This window comes from Lolium rigidum, chromosome 2 (assembly GCF_022539505.1).
Source record: "Lolium rigidum isolate FL_2022 chromosome 2, APGP_CSIRO_Lrig_0.1, whole genome shotgun sequence".
NCBI lineage: Eukaryota > Viridiplantae > Streptophyta > Magnoliopsida > Poales > Poaceae > Lolium > Lolium rigidum.
The window spans coordinates 144,883,726-144,911,647 of NC_061509.1; the positions used below are offsets into that span (position 1 = coordinate 144,883,726).

General features: G+C 48.7%; 1 protein-coding gene across 1 annotated transcript; it reads right to left on the minus strand.

The window, feature by feature from the left end:
* Positions 1 to 1,677: 1,677 nt before the first annotated feature.
* On the minus strand, positions 1,678 to 5,781 carry LOC124687396 (probable methyltransferase PMT15). The gene is made up of 6 exons (XM_047221181.1): positions 5,071 to 5,781; positions 3,360 to 3,570; positions 2,954 to 3,257; positions 2,450 to 2,851; positions 2,214 to 2,291; positions 1,678 to 2,100 (listed from the first exon to the last, which is right to left on the minus strand). Exons 1-6 carry the CDS (start codon positions 5,779 to 5,781, stop codon positions 1,878 to 1,880), a joined length of 1,929 nt encoding a protein of 642 aa, XP_047077137.1. The 3' UTR covers positions 1,678 to 1,877.
* Positions 5,782 to 27,922: the final 22,141 nt, after the last annotated feature.

Consider the following 27,922-nt stretch of genomic DNA (forward strand, 5'->3'; position numbering starts at 1 on the left):
CGGCGATGTCGTCGTCGTGGACGACGTCCCCGGGCGGCGACGCGCTGTTGTGGCTCGACCGCGCCGGGGACTCCGGCCACGGAGACCACAGGGCCTCCTCCCGAGCCGAGCGGGGGTCCGGAGCCACCCGAGGCCGCGGCGGCGCATGGAGCAGCGCCTCCTCCCCGAGGCGCTGCCGCTCTCTCCCGCGGCGCGGCGCACGGCCTCCCGGCGCCGCCGCCGGTCCGCGCGGCGCCTGTCCTCCCCGCCGCCGCTGCTCGCGCGGCGCTCCTCGCCGGCGCGGCGCCCGGCCTCCTCCCGCCGCGCCGCCTCCTCCTCCCGTCGCGCCCGGCGGGCCCGGGCGTAGAGCTCCCGACCCTCCGCTCCTCGACCTCCGGCCCGCGCCGCCTCCTCCATCTCGGAGGTGCGAATGGCCGCATGGAGGTGCGGCCATTTCGCGTCCTCCTCCGCCGCCGAGATGAGCAGCGCGGCGCGGAGGTCCGGGTCCTCCTCCGAGGACTCGGGCTTCGGCTCGAGCAGAGAGGCGGCGGTTGCGGCAATGCCGCGGCCGCCGCGGCGGCCTCTCCGATGTGGAGGCCGCCTCGGTTTCCTCCCGCAGCCCGCGGCACCGGCGGCCGCCGCTCGCCTCGTCGTCGTTGGCGGAAGCGAACCGTCGCTTGGCCATGGCGGCGGTTTCGCCGCAGAGTGGAGTGGGGACCGGAGTGGAGGGCCGGATCCCCTCCAGGTCCCCATTTATTAGACTCCCGGTCACCGACAGGTGGGCCCTGATGAGACGAGGCGACCGGCGCGCGGACGCGAGCGGACGGCGCGTGCCATCCGCGGCCACGCAAACCTAGCCCAGATTTGGGCCGGGTTTGCGTCGTTCCGGACGCCGCGGCCGTCCGCTTTTGCGGTGCGTCCCCGCGCTGGGCCGCGTTTTTGTCCGGCTCGACCCATCCGGACGCGCAGGCGCGGTTTGGGTCGCCCCATTGGAGATGCCCTTATTGACCTGTTTTCTCAGACTGTCGAGTTGTCGGAACATTATAATTTCGAAATATTGGCCATCCCAATTATTGTGGTGCAATCACAAATGGGTCGAATTGGAAGATCAAGCTCAAACCATGTTTGTTCGACAAGGTCTATGGGCCCGAAAAAGGTAGCCCAAATAAATCTGCAACTACCGGACAGTAAAAGTAGTTCCAATCAGGACTATCACCTGTCCATGTACTGCAAAAACTGTTGGTCTTACTGTTCCAACATGCATCATTCAGCATTAGTTGTGTTTAGCTGCGAGTGTTCGGACACTTCTCCTTCTTGTCCAAACTGTGTGGGCATGGAGCATGGACCATGTGGGAAGTTTCAGATCGGATTATTTGGACTTTAGAGGGGTCTCCTGGTCTGTCAAAATGTCCGTATCAATTCAATTCATGACCCCATTATCCACTGGCGTTTGTTCCTTTGCTCCTTTCTAGTTTCCAGGACCGGTCCCGTTTTGTCCCCGCTCATGCATCCTAACCCATGGGCTCGCACAGTTGCGAGATCCACCGAAAACAGGTCATGAAGAAATCCTGAATCCAATGTTGCTCAACGGTTAACTTCACTAGATTTACTGGTCACAAAGCTTGCAAGAGGATTGCACGATGAAATTTGCATCTTAAATAGCTCGCAAACAATAATTCTATTTACCACTTGACGCAATTTGGCCATCAAGTGACAATCTATCCAGACAAATCATGTCCTGTTTTACAACTTACTAGAGACGGATTTCCTATATGAAAAGAAAGAGCATTCAGAAATAGTACATGAAGCTAGAAATGCCGACCCAATTGTGAGATCATCTGCGCAACAATGTTCTTATCAGTTATGAGCATGTAGAAATACTATATATTCTACTAGTGCTATTGATCTCGGTCCTTGGCAGTCCAATATGTCTTCGCAACCAGGAGGACCTTCTCCCTGACAAGCGGGCCGTCTTCGTGGTCGACGATTTGGCTGTCCCACCTCATCCCGTCGGCAACGCTCTTGATCTTGACGAGCATGTCCACATCGTCTCTGATGATCACCGTGCCCTCGGGCCTCAGGATCCTGTCCATCTCCAAGAGGATGATGTCCATCTCACACCTTGCAGAGTTACAGTTTGGTCAGACAGGGTGAAAACCGTTAGGCTACCTCAGTCATCAGATATTCTATTCTCCAAATTACAGGGGACTTCTGATGCAACCTATGGATGTTACCTGTTCTTGTACAGCGTGAAGACGGAGTCGGCGTGGATGAGATCGTAGGTCCGCGGGTAAGTGGAGGTGCCCTCGCACCTGCAGCAGCGAATTAATGGAACCAGATCAGGAACCGCTCATCGAAAAGACATGCCACCGACGCACCGCTGTGATCACTGTGATAATAGAACAGAAGGACCATGCATGTAGTACGACGATGGGCGTGCCCGGTACGAGAGGACGACTGTACAACTCACCAGTCCTGGTAGCTTCCGATGAGGCCGCGCTCGTAGATCACGCCAAGCGCTGCGCTGGAGTTCCCCACCGTCGGGGCCATGTTCATGACCCACAGAGGGTAATTCGCCATCGCCAGCGCTGCCGCGAAGCCGCCGAGGCGCGCGTTCATGTCGAGCACGTTACGGTACCGTCCTTTCTGCTCGAACTGGTTGATCACCGCCCTGTAGTGGCGAACCCGCTTCTTCCACAGCTCGGTGTCCTGCAGGAACGCCTTGGCTGTGACGCCCTTGAGGCTTCCCGCGGAGATCCTGGGCGGCACGGCGGTGAGCCTCTGCGGCCACTTCTGCACCGCGCCGTCGGTGACCTCGCTCGCGCCGGAGACGTCCGGGAGCGGCGTCACGCAGGCCTCCATCTTGTCGTACCTACATGCAGTGCAATAAACCAATTACAGCGATGCAACGTGTACCTGAATTCAACCATTGGACAATGACACGATCGATGTAGACATGTAGTGCTCTGGTTACCATGCTGCGTCGGCATTTTTACGGGAGCAGAAAGGCGGAGACTTGGCGGCGGCCTTCTTCCGGGAGGCCTTGCAGCCGACGTGGTTGGCAGGTTTCTGCCAGACGGCAATGTCGCCGGCCTCCTTGATCTTGGTCCAGCAGAGGCTCCGGGCGACGGCCTCGATGGCCTCCTGCTCGGCGTTGAGGTCCTCCTTGCTTCTCTCCCACCCTTTCCAGTACTTCTTCCAGTTGATCGGCGGCCCGGAGAGGATCCAGTACCCTCCGGGGCGCAGGACGCGATCGACCTCCATCAGGTACAGCCCATCTGCACGCTCACTCACAGTAGATGCATGATGAGTGACCACTGACCAGAGGAAGAATTATTGTGTCTGGATCGGATGAGGAGAGCAGTGCAAGGTGATAGTACCGTAGAGGTGCCAGGGGATGAGGCAGCGGGAGCAGTGCGCCATGTCGAAGGCGCGCGCCGGGTAGGTCAGCCGGTTGGACGCGAGGACACCGATCATGGCGGGCACGCCGCGCTCCAGCGCGAACTGCACCTGCGCCTCGTGCGAGTCCCGCGGCGCGAATGACATGGCCAGGATGTCGCGGGACAGCAGGTACGCGCCCCAGCTCGCCACCTGCACCACACGGCCGCCGACGCATCAGCCAACAATGCTTGCGACCGGAGAGAAAGAAGACAGTACTATCTGCCATTTCCATGCGACTACAGAATCAAAACTCAAAAGCAGAAAGTTCTGTCCTACAATACCAAAATTACTTCAAGAAGGTAGTGTACTACCAAAGTTCAGATGTATGTGCGTATCTGGTCAATCAGTGCACGTGATGAAGGCTGTAGATTTGTTTTTTCAGGGAAAACTTCTACTATGCCAAATACAGTAGAAGAAGACAGTATGTGCCATTTTCATGCGGTTACAGAGTCATCAAACAAAGGCAAAAAGTTCTGTCCTAGAATACCAAAATTACTTCAAGAAGGTAGTGTACTACTAAAGTTCAGATGAATGTGCCTATCTGGTCAGATGAAGGCTGTAGATATGATTTTTCAGTAGTGAAGTTACTGTTAACGTTACGGAAAAAAGAATCTACTTAACGCTTGAATCTTTGCGGTGGTGCTCATGAATCAATGATTGTGCCAATAGTTTGATAAAACATCAGGATTCTTTTGTCAACAACGCTGTAGCACAGACTGACAAGTGACAAGCAAACTTTACAATTCGCTCCTGCTGTTCCAGCTCTGTATGACAAGCCAAGTGACAGGCTGATTTTCCAATTAACTTGTGTTGTTTCAGTTCACAAAAACACTAACCAGCACAGTTTTGGGGCTGAACTAGCTGTAGCCATAGTCGCCAAATTCTCAGGTTTGGGTGAAAAATCCACCAATTCAATGAGAATATGAGATGCTTAACCATGCCAGACATGCACGGTGCTGCAGAACCAGTCGGTGCTAAATTGAAAATTGTGCATGACTGACAAAAGCCAGTGGGTGCCAAAGTTGAAAATTGTGCTAGTATGACGACTAATTAAATCCTCTCATATAATATCTGCCGACATTCTGCAGTTTGTACTCTGTAGTGCTACTACCCCTTTTGAGAGCATCCCCACTCGTTGGCGCTCCCCACGCCCAAATCCGGCGAAATTTTCGTCCGGATTGGAGGAAGATTTGGCGTGGGGAGGAGTAGTTTCCCAGTCGTGTGCTCCCCAAGCGGCGTTTCTCGGGGAAAAGAGGATGGCTCAGGGAATCCGGACGAAGAGGAGACACGTGGGCGTGGGCGGTTGGTTTAGCTTCATCCGGAGTCCCCGAGCGCTCCCCGGGGGGCCGGGGATGGCATGGGGAGTCCGGATGAAAATAGGCCCAAATCCGGACCAAAACGAGGAACCGGGGGCGCGACTGGGTCGAATTTCGCCGTCCGGATGGAAAAAAGTGGCCGTGGGGGCTTTGTGGGGAGACGAGTGGAGATGCTCTGACCCCTGGTGACCAAGAGGTATCCCCTTTCTTCACTAATCCAAGTACGAAAGTACTGTAACTTTTTGAATCACACACAAACTAGTATGCCGCTGTGACAGCAATTCATTCTCTGAACCAGAAGAAATTCGAGAAATTTGTAGAGCAGGAGACTCACCCCGCAGCCGGTGTCGAGCGCGGTGCGGATGGAGCCGTCGTGGAGCGGGATGAGCTTGCCAATGTCGTCGATGTATGCGTCGGCGCCGTGGGGGAACATGGTCCCGCCGCCGGGGAAGCGGAGCTTGTCCCCGTCGACGCGGATCCAGTTCTGCACCGCCTTCTCGACGGTGAGCTCCTTGTGCGGCACGTTGGCGAACCAGGCGACGTCGCGGCTGGCGGGCCACGGGAACGGGTTGCGGTACCCGGCGGGCGCGGGCACGAGGCAGCGCAGCCGCTCGCGCGGCGAGGGGCAGTGGCGCTCCCGGTACACCAGCCGGTCCCGCGGGTACCGCAGGGACCGCTTCACGTCCTCGCACGGCGTGTACTCGGAGTACTCGACGGGGCAGGCCGGGTACCTCCGCGGCGCGGCGGAGGACGCGGACGAGGCGGCCTTGGACGCGGCGGGGTCGGCCGCCGCCGCGTGGTGCGCGGAGAAGTCGAGGGACGGGGTGGAGGGGGTGAGGGTGGTGGTGCAGGTGATGTCGGTGGCGATGGAGACGGAGCGGGGGCTGGGGGCGGAGAAGGGGAGGCCGCCGCCGTGTTGCCAGGCGCCCAGGAGGTAGGAGGCGGAGCAGAGGAGGGCGACGGCGGCGAGGGGCAGGAAGAGGGAGCGCCGGGCGGCGGAGTGGGCCGGGGATATGTGCAGCTTGGTGGCCGAGCGGACCCCCATTGCCTTGGCCTTGGCCGTCGTGCTTCCCGCCCGGAGCCTGGACTGGAACTGGAGGAGTGCTCAGTGCTGAGTGTTCTGTCTTCTCTGGCTTGGTCAGTGTGCAGTGTGGGTCACTGAGCTGGTAGCTTGCCGTTAGGTAGTGGGGCGTGAATGAATGCCGCGTTGGATTAGCTCGACGGTGTGTGTTTGATTAGAGCATGTCTACCAGATTCGAAAACCCGTTTTTGCAGCTTAGCAATAAAAAAAGGAAATCCATCTATCTATTCTATTATATACTAAAAGAAAATAAACCATCACATTAATCCATATCATCTAAATTATTGTGATAGTTAGATCTAAAATTTACGGCTAGGATTTAATAAAATAATCTGTGTTACGTAAACTATCACGTACCTTGACACATACCATATTAATTGTCGGTACCTCCACGTTCTATCTAGATACATAGTTTTTCTTTTATTTTTTACTTGGCTAGACATATGGATGGTAGCTTCAAGAGATATGTTGTTTGGTGTTCTTTTTCATTTTAAACGGACCTATGCATGCGAAGATTAGAGTTTTATCCTTGCACGTTATCATCATATATTTTTTGAACAAAGATACCTTAAAAACCCATCGTTCAACACGTACTTACCTAGGACACTACACGCATGGATGCATCACTGCTTTGGCCAGAACGTGAAAGTTATCAACAACAAAAGAACTGAAACATGGTAGATTATTAAATCTTCTATTATTATTATTATTATTATTATTATTATTATTATTATTATTATCTACTAAAATCATTATATGAAATTAAAGGAGAGACACCATGTTAGTCCACATCACCTAAATTATTTTAGTAGTTAGATCTAAAACTTATGACTACGATATTCACACAAGTAGCTAGGCGTACATGATTTGTATATACAATGCTCAAACTACATCAATCTCGGTAAATAAAATTTGAAATCTAAATGTTAATACCCAAAATTTTAAAATAGTACAAAATATGAGGACACAGTCTAAATAGATTTACGCAAGGATACACTCCCGACTACACGCACATGAACGTCCATATACAAATACTCAAAGTGCATCTAAATTTGCTAATTAAACTTCAAAATTTTAAATTTGGTACTTAAATTTTGAAAACGATACAAAATAATAGGACACGGTCCAAAATATTTACGCCAAGCTATACTACCGGCTACGCATACATGAGCATGCATATAAAAAATACTTCAAGCACATCTATATTGCTAATTAAAATTCCGAATCTAAAAAGTGATATCCAAATTTGGAAAACAGTACAAAATATTAGGACATGATCTGAATATTTTGACACCAGGCTACACTAACAGCGATACATACACGAGCATGTATAAACAAATACTCGGAATACATCAATATTGCTAATTAAAATTTAAAATAAAAATTGATATCCAAGTTTTAGAAACTCTATAAAATACTAGGACATGGTCGGAATATTTGTATGCAAGGCTATACCTTCGGCTTCGCGTACATGAGCATGTATATAAAGAGATTCGAAATACATCGATATTGCTAATTACAATTTGATATCTAAAAATTGATAGGAAAATTTTGAAGAAAATAACATGACATGATCCCAATAAATTCTTCCCAGGCTTTACCGTGAGTTATGCGTACATGACCGTGTAACTTCGATGCAGTTGTAATATTTATATGCAAGATATCTTTGGTGGTTACAAAATCATATCGTTTCTCATTGGTATAATATGAATATATATTATTGCATATAATGAGACAGAAAACTAACAAAATAGCTAACAAGTGAAGATGTTGCCCTCGCATTTGCGAGGGCCACCTTGCTAGTTATAAAATAAAAATAAAATAATACAGCCAGCTCCCTCGAAATTGACCCCGCAAACCCCGTATACCCAGTTTCTAACCCAAAATTTCCAGCTCCCTGATAGAGGAAAATAAATAATGCTACACTTACGATGAGAGGGCTTACGAAAATTTGTTACGGGATTAGGTGTCATCCAAATATTTGCGTGCGAAACTTATTTGCAACAGAACCACTGAACCAGGAGTTCCTTCCAATGATTTGGATCCGCGTACTCCAGTAAAAAAAATCCGTAAGGCCTCTCCCGTAAGTGTAGCATTGTTGGCAGAGAATTGTTGGCCGGACGTAAGTTTTCGCCCAACTGTCACCGGATGCATGTCGGCCTTGTCAGAGTTCGGTTAAATTCGTCCAAATTCCGCCTTTTTCTGATATAGACTGTTGTTTTCGGCAAAGTTATCCCATCGCTGGCTTCTCATACTAGAGGTGAGAAGGAAGCGGATACGATCAAATATTAGTGAGACCGTATTCGCGACCATATTTTTCTTGGATTCAGATCCGGAGCGGATACTGTGCAGATGTAAATACGGAATTTGAGCTTACCAAGTTACAATTTTTTTTTGGTTGGACGGTGCTTCAGAATTGGAATGTGATATATTACATACTTTGTACTACTTACTCTAAATTAACTTACTTTCAAGTAGGTTTGACATATCAGGGGAATAGACATAGGTCGCCAATTTTGGGCCTTGCAGAGTCTTTATATGTTAGTGTGCTAAGGTATGATGCATTAGTTGATGGATATTTTTATGCCCCGAAGAGATTATAATGATGATATTTCAAAACTATCTCGAGTTGAGAAACGTATCTTTGACTTCTCGAAGAAGGGGGTGTTTGATGCCATCTCTTAAATGGAACATAATAAAGCGCCGAGCTAGATATGTTTCCAGCTGAATTCTACCAAAAGTTTTGGGATGTCAACAAAATAGATTTGATGAAAATATTTACTCAGTTGCAGCCGGGAGAATTTCCTCTATTCAAACTAAACTTTTGGTTAATCACTTTGCTTCCAAAAAAAGGAAGATATTAGCCCTATTGAGAAATACAAACCAATTTACCTTTCAAACATTAGCTTTAAGGTGTTTACGAAAGTTGGAACCAATAGAGTAACGTGTATTGCTGACCAGGTGGCCAAACCAAACATCATTTATGCTCATAAGAAATATTTTGTAAGTAGTTGTTCTACATGGAACTATTCATGAGCTTCATAGAAAGAAAATGGGTGGTATTCTTTTCAAAATTGACTTTGAAAATGTCTTTGACAAAATGATATTTTCTTCAACAACTCAACAAGGTTTGCATATGAAGGACTTTTGTCCTAAGTCGTGTGAATGGGTCGCAAGGTTTATACCGGGTGGCAGCATGGGGATTGGGATTAATGATGACATTGGTCAATTTTTTCAAACACTTAAGGGGTTGCGACAAGCGGCCCCTATTTCACATGTGTTTTTATAACATTGTATCACATATGTTAGTCATTCTTATTGTAAAAAAAGGAGGATGGCCTAGTTGGAGGACTCATCCTCATCTTGTTGGGGGTGGGGGTGGGGAGGGGGTTGTCAATCTTGCATCTTGTGCATATTTGAACAACTCTCGATCCTTAAGATCAATTTTCACAAAAGCGAGAACGTTTGTTTTGGCAAGGCTAAAGAGGTAGAGGATGAGTACAAGCACAATTTTGGGTGTGAGGCTCGTGCACTACCTTTTAAATATATAGGCATTCTTGTTCATAACTAAATATTTTAAATAAAGAATGAAAAATAGTGGAAGACCGCTTTGAGCGAAAGTTGGGTAGCTGGATAGGCAAGATGCTCTCATATGGATGGAGTCTTGTGCTAATTAATTATGTTCCGAAGATCCTACCTTTGTTCTTATTATGTTTTTTCGAAATACCAAAGGGTGTTAGAAAAATATTAGAATTTTTTAGGCCTTGTTTCTTTTGGCAAAATGACAATGTGAAAAATAAAATTGGTAAAAATGGAATATTATCTATGCCCAAAGGATATGGGGTTTAGGCATTGAGGTACCTAAGTTGATAAAAATAAGTGCTTACTTAGCAAATGGTTATTTAAGCTACTTAATGAGCAAGGAGTGTGGCTGGGGTGGAGTTGCTAGATATGATAAATATCTTGGTAAAAAAACACTTTCTAACCTACAAGCCAAACCAACTAATTCTCCTTTTTGGATCGGGCCGTCCGGTTCAGGAACCGGTCTGACCGGACCACCGACCGGGCCATCCGGTCCACAGACCGATCGACCGGGCCATGGACCGGACCAGCCGGTCCAAACCGGGGCAGGGGCCGGACCGAGGCCGGAACTGGGAATTGTGGCGGAGTAGTCCTCCCGCATTGCATCAGTGTAGGAGCCGGTTGGCGCCGGGGCGCCCGTCCGTGCACCCGGTCGACCGGGCGGTAGACCGGAACCGGCCGGCGCAGGGTCCGGTCCGACCGGGTCCCTGACCGGGTGAGCAGGAAACACATGTTATACAAAAACTGTGATAACTTTTGTGTCCGGACCCCGATTGACATGAAACCAATTTTGTTGGAAAGATAACGACGAATAGAACCCCAACAAAAGCTGGAAGACTTACTAGATAGTGCCCGGTTGGCACCAGTCCAGGGTCCGGTTTGAACCGGGCCATCCGGTGGGACGGCTCGGTCACGTGGCGAGAAACCAGACACAGGAAAACATGTTATACAAAAACTGTGATAACTTTTGTGTCCGGACTCCGATTGACATGAAATATGGAGACTCCTCACATAACATTTTAGATGATTTTAGAGAGGGAGTCTCCCACCGTCAAGAAACGGTGAAGACGTCCAAAGTCGAAAACGCAATAGAAGATGCATGCAGATTCCGTTTTCGATGAACTTGGGCTTGTTGTAAAGCTAGCAACAAGCTCAAGAACCTCTCACAGAGAAACACCAAGAAGCAATAGGGATATGCAAATTATACAAAGGATTGAGCTCCCTAAGACGATGTGATCAAGTTACCCAACCGAAAGCCCCTCTTGATAGTGCGGCTATCTATCCTATAATACGGTATCCCATCAAACACCTTGAGACCGGTAAAAGGAAAACCTAGCAAGGCCATACCTTTGCCTTGCGCATCCCGTTTGATCTTGATGATAACTCTTCAAGCTCTACTCAAGCCGGAATGCCACACTTGATCATCGTTACTTCGTGAAGACTAACAAATGATCCCCCATACACTATGATGGGAAAGCTCCATTGATGCATATCTTCATATCTCCATTATCACCAAATGGACGGCAAGCTTCAAGTATATGATCCTCTTGAGATACTCAATTTGAACTTGCCCAACTCAACCTTGATGACGATCACAACTTGATGTCATCCTCTCATGGGCATACCACGTGACTTCACGTGGCACATTCTTCATGCTTCATGTGTTGACCAAACTTGAATCTATTCTTCACTCTTTGTATTGGTCAATGTCACGACACAATGCCTGAAGAGAGCTGTGGCTAGCACCAGACGGGCCGCGAAGAGGCAAAGTATCAAAGAGGCCCATCTGCGAAACCAGGAGCTGGCGCAAGGGGCGATCAAGACTCCGGTTGCAGCCGCACCACGTCGCAAGGGATAAGAGGTAGCCTAGTCGAGGAAGCAAGGATGGGAATTTGTTCTTGTAACTGGATACCCGTGTGGTAGCTTCTCTCTCTCCCTCCTCCGATGAACACACTTGTTCATCTGGATTCCATCCTCTCGGCGCGACGCTGAGGTTTGAACCCTAGTGGATTCGTGTATCAAACTATCCTAGACTATCTTGGGTGTTACATATGGTACCAGAGCCAGCAATCTTCGGCTAGGGATCGAGTAGATCCATCAAATTCCCCGGAAAAGGTCCAAAAAAAAATCCCCACCAAATTCTCTCGATCTACTTCCAGATCTCCATCCCGTCGAGGCGGTGGATCGGTACTCCATCGGCGGCGTGGTCAACCGGCGGCGGCGGGCTCTCGTCCCAGGAGCAGAGGTGTGGAAGCAAGCAGACGGGGTAATCATGGAGAAGGATCTCGCAGACCTCAAAGCGCAGGGCGCCTTGGTCGCGGAATCCATGAAGGCAATGGCGAGACTCGCTCAAAGGGCTCGGTGCTGGATGCCTACCGTGGACTCCTCTATCTCCACGATCCAGAGATCCATTGAAGCGATGGACACCCGTGTTGCAGCGTTGGAGGCGACGCGACCTGCTAGACCATGACCAAACGCCTCGGCCCCATGGGCGCCACCTGCAACAACACACCCGAGGATGCGACGTGGATGCTCCTCGAGCACCTGATCATGCCCTGGTCAAGGGTAAGCGCCATACACAAAACACTCCTGTGCACTTTGAATTAGGGGAAGATTCTGGCAGAAATAATCCTAGGATGCATGATAATTCGAGGATGCATGATAGTGGATATAGTTCATACTCTACACACAGTGATAGAAATCTCTCTCGCATGCCTAAGACTGACTTTCCACGCTTTGATGGGGACAACCCGAAGTGGTGGAAAACAGTGTGTGAGAAATACTTCACCACCTATGATGTCGATAGAGAAGCATGGGCCAATTTTGGTACTTTACATTTCCATGGCAACGCTGCTTTGTGGCTCACTAACTATGAAGCTGTGAATGAGATAGAAACTTGGGAAGAGTTGGTAGTTGATGTTTATTCTAAATTTGGGAAAAACAAGCATTTAAAACATTTAGCTGCACTAGAAAGGTGTAAACAAAAAACCACAGTAGAGGCTTATTACCAAGCATTTGAAGCACTTAGGCATAAAGTTTTACTCCACAACAAGCACTATGATGAGGCATTTTTCGTTACCAAGTTCGTTGTTGGCCTTAGAAATGATATTCAAAAAGCTATTCGTTTACATGAACCGAGAACTGTTGACGCTGCGTTATCTCTCGGCTGAAACGCAGGAGGAGATACTAGAAGAAGCTCGACAGATATCCAGCTCTCGTTTCAAGAATGAATACTGCAAAACATCATTCAGAAATGGGTTTGCTGGGAGGGGCATTTTAAGTCAACCAGCTGATGAACAGAAAAAGACAGAGGAGAAGCCACCGTGGTCTGATTCTCTGAGAATTCTCAAGGCTCAGCGTAGGGCACGAGGGGAATGCTTCAAGTGTGGAGAGAAGTACCAACCTGGTCACAAATGCACCAAGACAGTGTCTCTGAATGTAGTGGAGGAGCTGTTAGAACTGCTGCATGTTGATTCAGTGACAGATGATGAGAAAGACACTGACTCATCTGAGGAGGAGACGCTGATGAAGATATCAATATCTGCTGCAACTGGTACTGCTGCCAAGAAGACCATCCGACTACAGGGGAGCATCAACGGCAAGCAAGTCCTAATATTGGTCGATTCAGGCAGCCAAGGTAGCTTCATTTCTGACAGAGCAGTTGAGGAATTGAAATTAACAAGCCAGCCAGCTGAAGCAACACAAGTAGTGGTTGCAAATGGAGGCAGAGTAGCGTGTGACAAGATTGTTCCAGAGGTCATTTGGCAGTGCCAAGGGAATGTTTTCTCATCCACTCTTCGAGTATTTGCACTGTCCGGCTACGACATCATACTGGGTATGGACTGGCTCGAGGCTTGTGGCGACATGTGGATTAGCTGGGAGAAGAAGACAGTGCGATTTCGGCATGATGGCAAACGCATCACTCTTCGAGGTGTCAAGAACCGCACTGACAAATGCTCTCAGATATCTGGTGAGCAACTACATCGCCTCATCAAAACAGGGGCGTTGGCCCAGGTGATTCAGCTATGCACGGTTCAAGAACAAAACTCCGACGGTGAACAGAAACATTCTGTAATAGCCCGGGTGCTTCAGGATTTCGAACATTGCTTCGGTGAACCAGTAGGCCTGCCACCCCATCGCCAATTTGACCATCATATCAACCTCCTGCCTGGGGTGAAGCCTGTCAGTGTGAGGCCATACCGGTACACACCACAACAGAAAGACGAAATTGAGAAACAAATCACTGAGATGCTGAAAAAAGGGATAATCAAGACAAGCCACAGTCCCTTCGCTTCCCCAGTGCTGCTCGTGAAGAAGAAAGATGGGTGCGGGCGGTTTTGTGTTGACTATCGTCACCTCAACGCCATCACGGTGAAAGACAAATACCCAATGCCTATCGTCGAAGAGCTGTTGGACGAGTTGGCGGGGGCAAAATTCTTCACCAAACTTGATTTGCGGTCAGGATATCACCAGATTCGGTTGGCCGAGGAGGATGAAGTAAAATCTGTCTTCCGCACACACAATGGCCACTTAGAATTCCGTGTCATGCCCTTCGGGTTATCGACAGCGCCAGCAACCTTCCAGGCGGCAATGAACCAAATCTTCGCAGACCACATCCGGAAATCAGTGTTGGTTTTTGTCGATGATATCCTCATCTACAGCAAGACCCTTGAAGAACATGAAGCGCACTTGCGTGAGGTGTTCCGCCTATTGCATCAACACAATCTATATGTGAAGAGGAGCAAATGCTCGTTTGCGCAGCAATCGCTCGAATATCTTGGGCACGTCATCAGTGCGGAAGGTGTAGCCACGGACCCAGCAAAGATTGAGGCGGTGAAATCATGGCCGAGACCGACAAATCTCAAGCAACTACGTGGCTTTCTCGGCCAGCGGGCTATTACAGGAAGTTTATCCGTGGATTTGGCTTAATTTGCAAACCACGCGACGAACCTTCAGCGTAAGCACACACCATTTCTCGCGGACGCCATACGAGCGGGAATCTTTCCGAGGCACTCAAAAACGCTCTCATCAAAGCTCCGGTCCTGGCGCTGCCAGATTTCACGAAGGAGTTTGTGCTTGAAACAGATGCACTGCGACCGAGGGATTGGGGCCGTGCTTATGCAACGAGGGCACCCCATCGCGTTCCTTAGCAAGGCTTTGGGACCAAAAAATCAAGCCTTATCAACTTATGACAAAGAATGCCTTGCCATCCTGCTGGCCATTGACCGTTGGTGATCATACCTGCAGCACCAACGATTCCTGATTCGCACAGATCAGCGGAGTCTAGTCCATCTAGAGGATCACAGGATTTCAACGCCCATCCAACAAAAAGCGTACTTCAAGCTCATGGGATTTCACTATCAGGTGGTGTACAAAAAAGGGTCGAGAATCGTGCCGCGGATGCATTGTCCCGGCGACCTGAAGCCGATCGGTGCATGGCAATGTCCACGGTGACACCTCGATGGCTGGAGACGGTGATCGATGGGTATGCAAAAGATCCCCAAGCACGAAGCTGGCGACGGAGTTGAGCTTGTCCAACAACAATGAACAAGGATATGTGTTACGGGACGGAGTCATTCGACACAAAGGCCGGGTGTGGTCGGGCAATCACAAAGAAGCTCATGAGGCCGTTCCGTCGGCTCTCCACAATAGCGGTCTTGGGGGGCACTCTGGCAACTTGGCAACATACCACAAGATCAGGCATCTGTTCATTTGGCCACACATGCGACAGAACATTGAAAAATATGTGCAGCAGTGCAACATTTGCCAACAGGCCAAGAGTGAGCACTGTAAGATTCCAGGCTTGCTCAAACCATTGCCCATACCACCTGAGGCTTGGCATACAGTAAGTCTCGATTTCATTGAAGGGTTGCCCTCCTCTTATCACTATGACACAATACTCGTGGTAATAGACAAGTTGACCAAATATGGTCACTTTATACCACTAAAGCATCCCTTCTCTGCAATTTCCATTGCAAGACTGTTCCTAGACAATGTATACAAGTTGCATGGGATGCCCAAGGTGCTAATCTCGGATAGGGACAAGATATTTATCAGCACGTTCTGGCAGCAAATGTTCAAGCTTGCAGACACAACACTAAACTTGAGCTCCTCGTATCACCCCCAGACCGACGGTCAGACGGAGCGTTTGAACCAATGCTTGGAGACATATTTGCGGCTGCATGGTGCACGCTAATCCTCACAAGTGGTCAGCTTGGTTACCACGAGGCCGAATACTTGGTACAACACAAACTTTCACTCCGCCTTGGGCCGATCCCCTTTTGAAGTGTTATATGGGCACAAGCCGCGCCACTTTGGCATCCAGAACTCACTCATACCTCCGGTCACGGATGTGGAACATTGGTTGCACGAGCGCAATGTGATGCTGCCTGTATTCAAGCGACACCGGAGCGAGCTCAAGCTACGCATGACACGGCGGTCGACAAGAAACGAGTTGAACGGCGGTTCTTGGTGGGTGACATGGTCTATCTGCGCCTTCAGCCTTACGTACGGACCTCGTGGCTCCGCGCTCATCTCGGAAGCTGGGATTCAAGTACTTCGGGCCTTTCAAGGTTCGAAACGGGTGGGAGCGGTGGCATATAAGCGCAATTGCCACCTGACGCTCGCATCCATCCCGTGATCCATGTCTCGCAGACTCAAACAAGCGATCAAAGGATCAGACTCGGTGAGTCATGTTCTTCCATCATATCTAATCGAGTGCGGGGACTGCGTTCAGCCGTGCGGGGTGGTCGCGGAGCGATTCATTAGAAGAGGAAGCAAGATGGTGCCTCAAGTCAAGCTGCGGTGGCGGGGGCTGCCGGCATCGTGCGCAACACTGGGAGCACCTCTACGCCGTCGTCGAAGCTTTTCTGATGCACCGGCTTGGGGGCAAGCTGGTTCTACGAGGAGGGGCATTGTCACGACACAATGCACGAAGAGAGCTGTGGCTAGCACCGGACGGGCCGCGAAGAGGCAAAGTATCAAAGAGGCCCATCTGCGAAACCGGGAGGCCGGCGCAAGGGGCGATCAAGACTCCGGTTGCAGCCGCACCACGTCGCAAGGGATAAGAGGTAGCCTAGTCGAGGAAGCATGGATGGGAATTTGTTCTTGTAGCTGGATCCCGTGTGGTAGCTTCTCTCTCCCTCCTCCGATGAACACACTTGTTCATCTGGATTCCATCCTCTCGGCGCGACGCTGAGGTTTGAACCCTAGTGGATTCGTGTATCAAACTATCCTAGACTATCTTGGGTGTTACAGTCAACCTTGTATCTTCTCATGCTCTATCATACTATCTTGATCGATGATCTTGATGCCAATACACAAGGTGTATCTTTATCTTCATGGCATCCATACTTGAATCCAACACATGGAATACAAGTAGTACCCATGGAATATTCCTTCATATAAACTCAGTGAAAACATTAGTCCATAGGGGTTGTCATTAATTACCAAAACCACACATAGGGGCAATGTACCCTTACACTTTTCTCAATGTAAGGGTATTTTACCCTTATCCATTATTTTGGTAACAATGACACCGTGCTAGAGTATTTGACCTAATACGTTTATAAGGATTATCTCAGGTATTAGGCAAAGAGGCATAAATGGTGTATCAAAGGAACAAGAAGGCTAAAGGAGACCCCCCACTTCAACAACAATCGAAAAGGGGTCTACAGCAGAAATCCGGTCTACAGCCCGGTTGGACCGGCCTCCAGACCGGCCAGTCCGGCGTGCGGTCCGGTCGATCGGGCGCCAACCGGGCTCCAAACCAACGCTGAAGAATCCGGTTTGCCGCCCGGTCAGCCGGCCTCCTGACCGGCGGATCCGGCGCACGGTCCGGTCGACCAGGCGCCAACCGGGCGCCAACCGGAGGAGCTCCTGGATGAAGAAAAGTGAGATCCGGCCCAGCATCCGGTCACAACCGGCAGGTCCGGTCTGACCGGCCTCCAGACCGGACTGTCCGGTCAGGGGTCCGGTTGACCGGGTTTGTCGAGAGAAAAGCTGAGGTGGCAAGTGACCAACGGCCATATTTCGAAGAACATTATAAATAGGCCTTCTCCTACCTCAGAACAGTTAGGCACTACACTACAAGCTGTTCTTGAGCTCTATCTCTCTTACTCCATTGCTAGAAACACCAAAAGCCTTCGATCTCCCTCCTCCTCCACCCAAACTCAAATCCCTCCGGGGAATCACTAGAGGAGGACCCGATCTACTGTTCTACCAAGCCAAATCTCATTCCCCCTTGTATTCATCGAGAAGCTTGCTTCCTAGGGTTCCTTGGAAACCCTAGGTGGGCAAGAGGAGTCCGGAAGCATCCGGGCCGTGGATTTTCTCCGGGCAAGATTGTGAAGGTTTGGAGGCTACCTCAAAGTCTACCACAAGTGAGTGAGCTATTCCTTCGTGGGATAGGCTCCGGAGAGTAGGGTGAGCCTTCGTGGCGTGGGGAATCCTTCGTGGGACCTCCACCCCTCCAAACGTGACGTACCTTCTTGCAAAGGAAGGGAACACGGGAATACATCCTCGTCTCCGCGTGCTATCGGTTATCTCTAACCGAACTCCTTACTTGTGATTTAATCGCTCGAGAGAGCCTTCGTGCTCGAGTTAGTTGTATCCTCATATAGGTAGCTTCACCTAGTTTGCATTAGGCTCACCTTTATATTCCGCAAAGCCTAATATTGCAAAGAAAGAATTAAAATCGTAGAAACCTATTCACCCCCCTCTAGGTTTACCATCTCTATACTTTCAATTGGTATCGAGCCCTGGACTCTTATTAAGGGCTTCACCGCCTTAAGAGTGAGATGGATAAACTATTCGAGGGTCTAGATGAAGACTCTAACCTTTCGGTTAAAGAGATGAAATCTAGATTCTTGGCATATGATGCCGAGAAGAAGAAAAAGGAGGATGAGCTACAAAGCCAAATGGCAGAGATGTCTGACATGCTTAAGAACTTGACTAGTGGGTCTCCTAGTACGGCTTCGGCCTCCCTAGGGAGATATCGCGAAGTCAACCATGACTATCCCAAAAACACTTCACCCATGCCTCATATAAACCATAGTGGGAATGTTCCCCATTTTGATGGAACTCACTTTCCTTTTTGGAAACCTTCTATGGAATCTCATATTCGCAGCTGCAGCGTGGAGTTGTGGGAGATCATTGTTCATGGATACCGGGAGACAAGATCCCATTCGGTTGACCTCCACCGAATTCTACAACCGTCAACTCAACGCCTCCGCACGTGACAAGATTAGGAGTGGCATCAACCACAAGCTCCTTGATCAAGTCAATGACATAGACTCCGCTAAAGAGTTGTGGGATCGAATCATAGTACTCCAAGAGGGAACCGATTTGATCCAATCCGCTCTTTATGAGACCGCAAAGAAAGAGGCCCATCAATTCATGATTCGAGAAGGAGAGTCTGTGGCCGATGCTTATGCAAGACTTGGTGCTCTTAGAGTAAGGGTCAAGGGACTTGGTGTTGAGAAGTACAATGAAGGCTTCGAGATGAATGAAGCATTCATAAAGTCCATGGTCATTGCTATGATTGCCGTCAATCAAGAAGACACCAAACTTGCACTCAACTTGCAAATCATGACCAAGAGTGCCGACCTCAACTCCGATGATCTAGTCTCCTATGTGGCCGCCAATGAAAACATGGCCAAAGCGGGAAAGAGGCTCATGGCAATGAACCATGTTGATGAAGCCTCACACAAACATGAAGCGCCACACAACCTTGCTCTCAAAGCTAGGGCCGATCATGGAAGCAAAGAAGACTATGAAATTGAAGAAGATGAAGAGATGACTTCAACTAGTGACATTGCTACCGACTTTGCTTTCTTTGCCAAGAAGTACAAGGCAAAGTTCCCTATGCTCCTCAATGACAAGAAGAAGAAGAGAACTTGCTACAATTGTGATGAAGATAGCCACTTTGCAAATGAGTGCCCTTATGAGAAAAGGGTGGACAAGCCAAGATTCATCAAAGGGGTCAAGCCAAGATTGAAGCCAAACCCAATCAATGATCGATACAAGAAGAACAAGGGAAGAGCCTTTGTTGGGGCCGAGTACTTATTCGATGATGAAGAAGATGATGAGGAGAAGGAGGCCGGGGTGGCCGGTTTGGCTTTCTCTAAGCCCGGGTCACTCTTCACATATGACTACTCCAAGGACTACTCCACGGAGAATGATGTTGGATCTTCCTTCATGGCAAGGATAACTCAAGATGATGACTCCGATGACTCTCCCTCATCTACAATCGTTGGCTCTTGTCTTATGGCAAGGGAAACCAAGGTAATGGAACCTCCACCTTCCCTATCTAGTGTTCTTGATGATGAAAACGAAAATCAAGAAGAATTAATTGTGCTTAAGGAACTCTATGATGTTAGATGCACCCTTCGTGGTGAAGCTCTTGTCAAGTTTGATTTCTTGATGGACTCACTCAAAGAAAAGGATGAGTCCATTGAGGAATTAGAATATCATTTGAATGAGAAGGAACGGAGATTCAATCTCCTAAGACAAGAGCAAAAAACTGAAAGGTGCATATCTCAAGGCCTTAAGCAACAAATTGAAACTTATGAACTTGATAAAGTTAAGGACCTAGAAACTATTGATAGGGCTCAATCATTGACTCAAGAGCTCAATCCCTCAAAGGAGGAGCTTGAAGTTGCTCATGCTTCTCTCACTAGGGATCTTGACCACCTTGAAAGGGCTAACAAGCTTGTCAAGGATGAGCTCAAGAAACTTGGAGAGAACCATGACCTACTCCAAGAATCCTACAAAAAGGCTCTTGGATCAATGAAGGATCACATTGATGTTGAAAAGCTTGCTTGTTCCTCCACTTCCTTTACTAGTGAGCATGCTAAACTTGTTGAGGAACATGTTCGTTTACAAGAGGAACTTTCTTTGCATGTTGAGACCAATGCATATCTTGAATCCTTGGTGACCAAATATGGTCTTGACTATCATCCTAATGAATCTTCTTGTGAGCAAGCATCTATTCTTGAGGAAAATGTTAGGTTAACAAAGGAACTTGCAAAGTTCACCACCGCCAAGAACAAGATGGGATTGGATGACCTCTTGAGTAAGCAAAGGTCAAACAATCAAAAGTATGGACTTGGATATGTTCCCAAGTCTCACAAGAAGAACAACTACAAGAAGGAGAAACCCGCTCAAGATAAGAACAAGAAGGTCACTAATAATGGCAAAGCCTCAAAGGGCAAAGCCACTAGTGGTGACCGCACGGGGCCAAACGATCACTATGCATTATTTGTTGATTATTATGGTGATGTCTATGCTAACTACGTTGGCCCTCCTAATGGCTATGCTTATAGAGAGTACTCAATTTGGGTACCAAAAGATATTGTTGCCATTGCAAAGGAACCCATTAATCGATGGGTTCCTAAATCCTCTACTTGATTTTGTAGGGGTATTCCTCCGGTGGTCCAAAATGGGTGTTTGATAGTGGATGCACCAATCATATGACCGGAGGAAGAGGTGTGCTTGATCAATTCATTGAAGATATCAACAAGAAGTCAAGCATCACCTTTGGTGACAACTCAAAGGGAAAGGTACTTGGGTATGGCAAGGTAGCAATCTCTAAGGACTTGTGCCTTGAGACAGTTATGCTGGTTGAATCCCTAGGCTATAACTTACTTTCTATATATCATCTTGCCGATGCTGGTTACAATTCATATTTCACTAATTATTGTGTGAAAGTCTTTAGGAGTGACAATCTCAAATTGGTCCTTGTTGGATATGTGGAGAACAACCTTTACGTGGTTGACCTCTCGAAAGAGAGCCCCTCTCCCTCCACATGTCTAATTGCGGCCAAGCATGGCGAAGGTTGGTTGTGGCATCGCCGCCTTGGTCATGTTAACATGAGAAATCTTAAACAACTCCTAAAGGGTGAGCACATTGTGGGACTAACCGGCATTTCTTTTGAGAAAGATCGTGTTTGTAGTGCATGTGTAGCCGGAAAGCAACTCAAGAAGAAGCATCCTATCAAGAGTATTGTTACCACATCTAGGCCTTTGGAGCTCCTTCATTTGGATCTCTTTGCGCCATCACATTATGATACTCTTGGTGGAAGCAAGTATGGACTTGTCATTGTTGATGATTACTCAAGATACTCTTGGTCTTTCTTCTTAAGTCTAAGGATGAGACCCATAGAGAGTTCATCATCTTCGCCAAGAAAGCTCAACGTATGTATGAATCCGAGATCAAGGCAATTAGGACCGACAATGGCACCGAGTTCAAGAACTACACTATGCAAAAGTTTGTTGATGATGAGGGCATCAAGCATGAGTTTTCGGCGCCATACACCCCTCAACAAAATGGTGTTGTTGAAAGGAAGAACCGGACTATCATTGAGATGGCAAGAACCATGTTGAGTGAATTCAACTCACCCCACAACTTTTGGGGAGAAGCCATCTCTACGGCCGTCCACTACTCCAACCGGCTCTTCCTCTGTCCTCTCCACAACAAAACTCCATACGAGCTTCTTACCGGTAACAAGCCTAATGTCATGTATATTCGTGTCTTTGGATGCAAATGCCTTGTTAAGAACAACAAAGGAAAGCTCGGTAAATTTGAAACTAGAACCATAGAGGGTATATTTGTTGGATATGCGGAGAACTCTCACGCCTATAGATACTACAACCGGTCCACCGGGACTATTGAAGTATCTTGTGACGTGGTGTTCTTGGAGGATAATGGCTCCCAAGTGGAGCAAGTTGATCCATGTGTTGCGAGGTAATGATGATGATCCATCTAGTGCCATCAAGCATATGGGCATTGGACACATCCGGCCCATGGAAGTTCATAATGATGATCAAGATGATGGAGTAGATGTATCAAGCACGGCTCAAGTGGAGCCTAGCTCAACTCAAGCTGAACCATCAAGTGCAACTCAAGAACCATCCTCTACTCAAGATGAGTCACATTCCGAAGAACAAGAAGAAGACCCTCATTCCACGGAGCAAGACCATGATGATGATCAAGAAACATCCTCAACTCATGATCAAGCTCAAGTGATCCCTCATGATCAAGCACTAGCAAGAGATGAATTCATTGATCATGAAGGAACCGTTCGGAAGATCAAGGCCGCTACAAGGGCAAGTGACATGAAAGTGGATCAAGTCCTTGGTAGCATCTCAAGAGGAGTGGTAACTCGTAGACACCATGCATTACTTATCACTTATTGTCAACATCATGCTTTTGTGTCTAGTTTTGAACCACTTAAGGTACATGAAGCCTTGGTCGATCCGGATTGGGTAATTGCCATGCAAGAAGAATTGGAGTGTTTCACTCGTAATGAAGTATGGTCTCTAGTTGAGAGACCCAAGGATCATCGCATCAATGTCATTGGGACCAAATGGGTATTCAAGAACAAGCAAGATGAGAATGGCATTGTCATACGAAACAAAGCAAGGTTAGTGGTGCAAGGGTTTGCCCAAATAGAAGGTATGGATTTTGAGGATACCTTTGCGCCGGTAGCCCGTCTTGAAGCTATTCGTCTTTTGCTTGCATTTGCATCTTTCCACAATTTCAAATTATATCAAATGGATGTGAAAAGTGCATTTTTGAATGGTCCCCTAAAAGAAACCGCATATGTGGCTCAACCCCGGGTTTCGAAGACCCATGCCGACCCAACCACGTGTATTTACTCCATAAGGCACTCTACGGTCTCAAGCAAGCTCCACGTGCTTGGTATGAGTTCCTTAGGGATTTCTTACTACATGATGGGTTTTGCATGGGTACGGTCGATTCCACCCTTTTCACCAAGCGGGTTAAGGGGGGTGGCCTCTTTATATGTCAAATATATATTGATGATATTATCTTTGGTGGAACTAACCCCAATCATAACAAAGCTTTTGAGCTATTGATGACTAGGAAATTTGAGATGTCCATGATGGGAGAGTTGAAGTTCTTCCTAGGCTTCCAAGTGAGGCAACTTTCAAAAGGCACCTTCATCTCTCAAGAAAAGTATGTGAGGGACATGCTCAAGAAATTCAACATGACCAATGCGAGCCCAATGAAGACACCCATGCCCGTAAAGGGACAACTTGGCTCATGTGACGGTGAGAAGGATGTGGACATAAAGGTATACCGCTCCATGATAGGATCCTTGCTCTACCTTTGTGCCTCTAGGCCGGATATCATGCTAAGTGTAGGGATGTGTGCTCGTTTTCAATCCGCTCCCAAGGAGAGCCATTTAATGGCGGTCAAATGGATTCTAAGATACCTTGTTCTCACTCCTACTCTCAGGCAATGGTATCCAAAGGGGTCAACCTTTGAACTCATTGGCTATTCGGATTCCGATTGGGCCGGTGATAAGGTTGACCGGAAGTCTACCTCCGGGGCTTGCCAATTTATTGGCCGGTCATTGGTGAGTTGGTGATCCAAGAAACAAAATTCCACCGCCCTATCCACCGCGAAGCCGAATACATATCCGCGGCATCTTGTTGCACTCAATTGTTATGGATGAAGCAAACCTTGAAAGACTATGGTGTGTCTCTTGGTACGGTGCCTCTTCTTTGTGACAATGAAAGTGCAATAAAGATCGCCAACAACCCGGTTCAACATTGTCGCACCAAACATATTGACATTCTCCATCACTTCCTACGTGATCATGTTGCCAATAAGGATATTGATCTCACTCATGTGGGAACAACCTACCAATTGGCAGATATTTTCACTAAGCCTTTGGATGAAGCCCGCTTTGTTAACTTGAGAGGAGAACTTGGTATTATTGATCCTAAAAACTTGGATTGATTAACTTCTTGCACTATATTCTTGCATTTATCTTGCTATCTAGCTTAGAGGCATAGCACATATGGGGATAGTCATCCTACCATGTCTTGGTATGATGCATACCTATGTGTGCAACATAAATAGACCCAATGTCATTATATGGACCCAAGCATGTCTCTTCGAGGTCTCATGACATTTGTGCTTTCACATAGGGGGAGTAATCCCCCGCCCCTCATTGAGCCTTCATTACAACTTGATTTGACTATATAAGGCCAAATGATCTTATTGCAACAATCATTTCCAAATGACTTATGATTCTTGATATATATTTCGAATCATGCCCATTGTTGCTATTTACATCTTGTTTGGATTTTCTCTCCAATGGGAATGCCTAGAGAACTTTGTGTTTCCAACCCCATGTCTATGCTCATCTCATCATCATCTATCTATCTATATGTACATGTCATCATCATCATCATCTGAGCATTCACACACATTTACACAAAGCATAGGGGCAAAACGAGGCAAAAACTAGACAAAACTGGGCTGGCCGGTCCCTGGTCCGGTTGGACCGGGCTCCAGACCGGCTGGTCCGGTTGACCGGGCGCCAACCGGGCGCTGGGCCGGATCAGCCAGCGCCAGGTCCGGTCGACCGGGCGCCCGACCGGTCGCGTGGCCTGATATGAGTTGGGAGGGGATACCCCTTGGGGTCATCTTCCTCATTATCCCCCAACTCCCACACCTCCATGGCCGGCGCCCTCATCACCTCCACCACGATCTAGGCAGTTTCCACCACAAGAATCCCCCCAAACTCCACCAAACCATAGATCGGGCCCCTTGGAACATCTCCACCGAAGGATTTGGTCCCTCTCAAGCTAGTTTGGGAAATTTTGGAGTTCTTGGTTTTTCAAGCCCTACCTCGTGTTCTTCTTGCTCTCTTGATCAAGAAGGATCATGTCTTCGGGTAATGTATCCTCCCTTCCTCCCTAATTTCTAGTCCTCATCACCCATTGCAAGTTTTTGACAAAATTTGAGGAAATTTTAGGGTTAGGGTTAGGGTTTGAAAGTCCTCATGCCTTTAGAGTGTCTCACAACACAAAGCACATACTCCACTCTATTGCTATAGTCTAGATTCAAGTTTTTGAGTTTTTGCATGAATTTGTGGTAGAAAATCTGGGCAAATCTTCACAAGTCGACAGATCCGGTCTGCCGCCCGGTTAACCGGCCTCTCAACCGGCCGGCCCGGCGTGCCGCCCGGTCTGACCGGATTGGCAACCGGCTCGTCCGGTCTGCCGCCCGGTTGGACCGGCCTGTGCGCCGGATCGCCCAGTTTTCGCACAATCTCATCAATACACTTGGATATATGCTATGCTTTTTGGTTTCCCTCTTATTGATGACATGTACACTTACCCCACTGCTATCCTCGCTCTATTCTCTCATTCACAGGAAGTTGGAGTGGTGAACCACGGGTCACTGTTGCCAAGAGAGGATGGACTGCTGAGAATCCACCCTGCCGGTCTAGTGGTCGCGTACCCCCTGCAGCTCATCAGGCTACTGACACTGGCAGATCGGAGAGGAGAAGAACCAAGTCAGTTGGTGGTAAGAAAAAGGATAAGCATGCCGCCCAAGAAGATGATGAAGAAGTGCCAGCTTTCAATCTTGCGGATGCACACCGTGGTGAGTGGCGGGAAGTGAGGATGGTGGATCCATACCGCTATGAGCACCGGACTTACACGGGTGGGGACAAGTTCTTCTGGACCAAGACACAAGCAACCCTATGGCATGGTTTCTATGATACTCAAGAGTGTATGAAGAATGGGGCTGTTGTGATGCCCAAGGCCATCAATCCTCAAGAGCTTGCCTTGCATGAAGCCACAAAGTACCGCTTTGTGGTTGACACCTTGAAGGGTATGGGACTATATGACCTTGTGTGCCTCAAGCCCGATGATACACAAGAAGATCCCACTTATTGTCCTCTCCTAGTCCGACAGTTCCATTGCACCGTCTGTTGGGGGGATAACCCCCGGTATGCCAAAGGCATGCCAAACCGGATGGTTTGAGCCATCGAGATACCGGTTTAATATTCTTACCGGAAAGTAAAGATAAGAGTTTGGGCTAAGTGAAGCTAAGCCGGTATCCCCAAGGGGTATGCTTGGAACACTGGTAAAGAAGATACCGGAGAGAAGGGCCTGTCGTGCGAGGATCTGGTCAAAGATTCTCTTCGAGCAAAAAGACAAGGATGAGCTAAGCAAAGTGGCTTTAATCGAGCCACGGCGCCAAAGAGAGAGATGACGTTGAAAGAAGCCGGAGGACGTCGGCGTTCTCGATTAAAGAGGACCCCGGCGTCATCTATGATTAAAGTAGCTTTGTAAAGTAGTTTGTCCGAGTCAAAGATGCCATTAGGGTTTCTTGTTCCGTAAGCCACCCTCTCCCCTATATAAGGAGAGGGAGTATCGCCTCATACAGGCGCGTGTCCACAGAGGAAATTAGACGATAGGACTTGTATTCTAGTACTTGTAACCATGTTGAGATCAATGAAGCTAGCGATCTAGTAAAGAGTTCTTCCTCTTGTCTCTCTTCTTGCATACCGGCCTTTGGTTGTGTTCTTGAGGAAAGCATCCGGAAGTTCATCCCATCTAGTCGCAAACCCTCCCCGAATCCTCTAGCGTCCATTCGGCCCCAATCTAAGCCATCCTATGGCATCTGCTCATTCGCCACGACGACAGTTGGCGCCCACCGTGGGGCATGAAGTGGCGCTTGAAGGAGTTCACATTCGGGCGGGCATCCTCGAGGTCTCCGGCGAGCGTACGGTGTCCGCGCTCGTGCAGCGCATCTACGCCATGGACTTCATCAACGACAACGCGGGCTGCTTCGCCAACGGCGGCATCTTCCCCAAGAACGGCCGCATCATCGAGTTTGGCAGCCACCGCGTCTACTTCGGCACCGTCCCTGTGCGCCAGCGCCTCTCGCCGGTGCTGGTGGCACCGGACCCGCCAAGATGGCTCTGTGCTGGCCGCGCCGCCGGCAGCATCGAGGTAATGATGACCGGCGTGGTTGGTGCAGGAAAAGAAGCCGCGGGTGAAGGTGCTGGTCGTGCGGTTTCGACCCGTGCGGCCAAGCCACCGCTGGAGCGCGACGCAGGCGCAGCGGGAGCGTCATCAGCGCCACCGGAAACACCGCTCCAAGCGGCGATGAACGTCCTCGCCACCCCCATCGCGCAGAACATCGACCCGGCAGTGGCTCAGGCGGAGCTGGAGGCGCAGCGCCAGAAGGTGCTCGAGTGCGGCAAAGACATCGTCCGGGCGCAGCGCGAGCTGAACCTAACCTTACGTGAGTACAACGCTGCCCATGGCTTTGCTTCTGTTAGCGCGCATGCTGCTAGGATACCGGAGAACCGGCTAAAAGCTCGCAACCTAGATCAGGATTTATGCAAAGAAATTCTTGCCGGCAAAAGTACCTCTGCATCTGTTAGCGTCGTGGAAAAACCCAAGTGCAGTAGCCCGGATAAAACTATAAAAGCTGCTAAAGCTGCAGTAGAGCTGTGTGAATCGCTTTCCGGAGATGCTTTGGCAAAACAGCAAGAGCGTGTTAGAGAGCTGCTAGAAACTATTGAGCAGCAAAATGCTGAGCAACTGGCTAAGCTGAACAAGGCTGCGGCCTCAAAATCCGCGCGTTCAACAAAGAACGCCGGAAGCAAGTCCCATGGGCAGGCATCGTTCCCCCATCCGGATAGAAGAAGAGAAAAAGAGATGAACGCACAGCAGATGACTGTGTACGA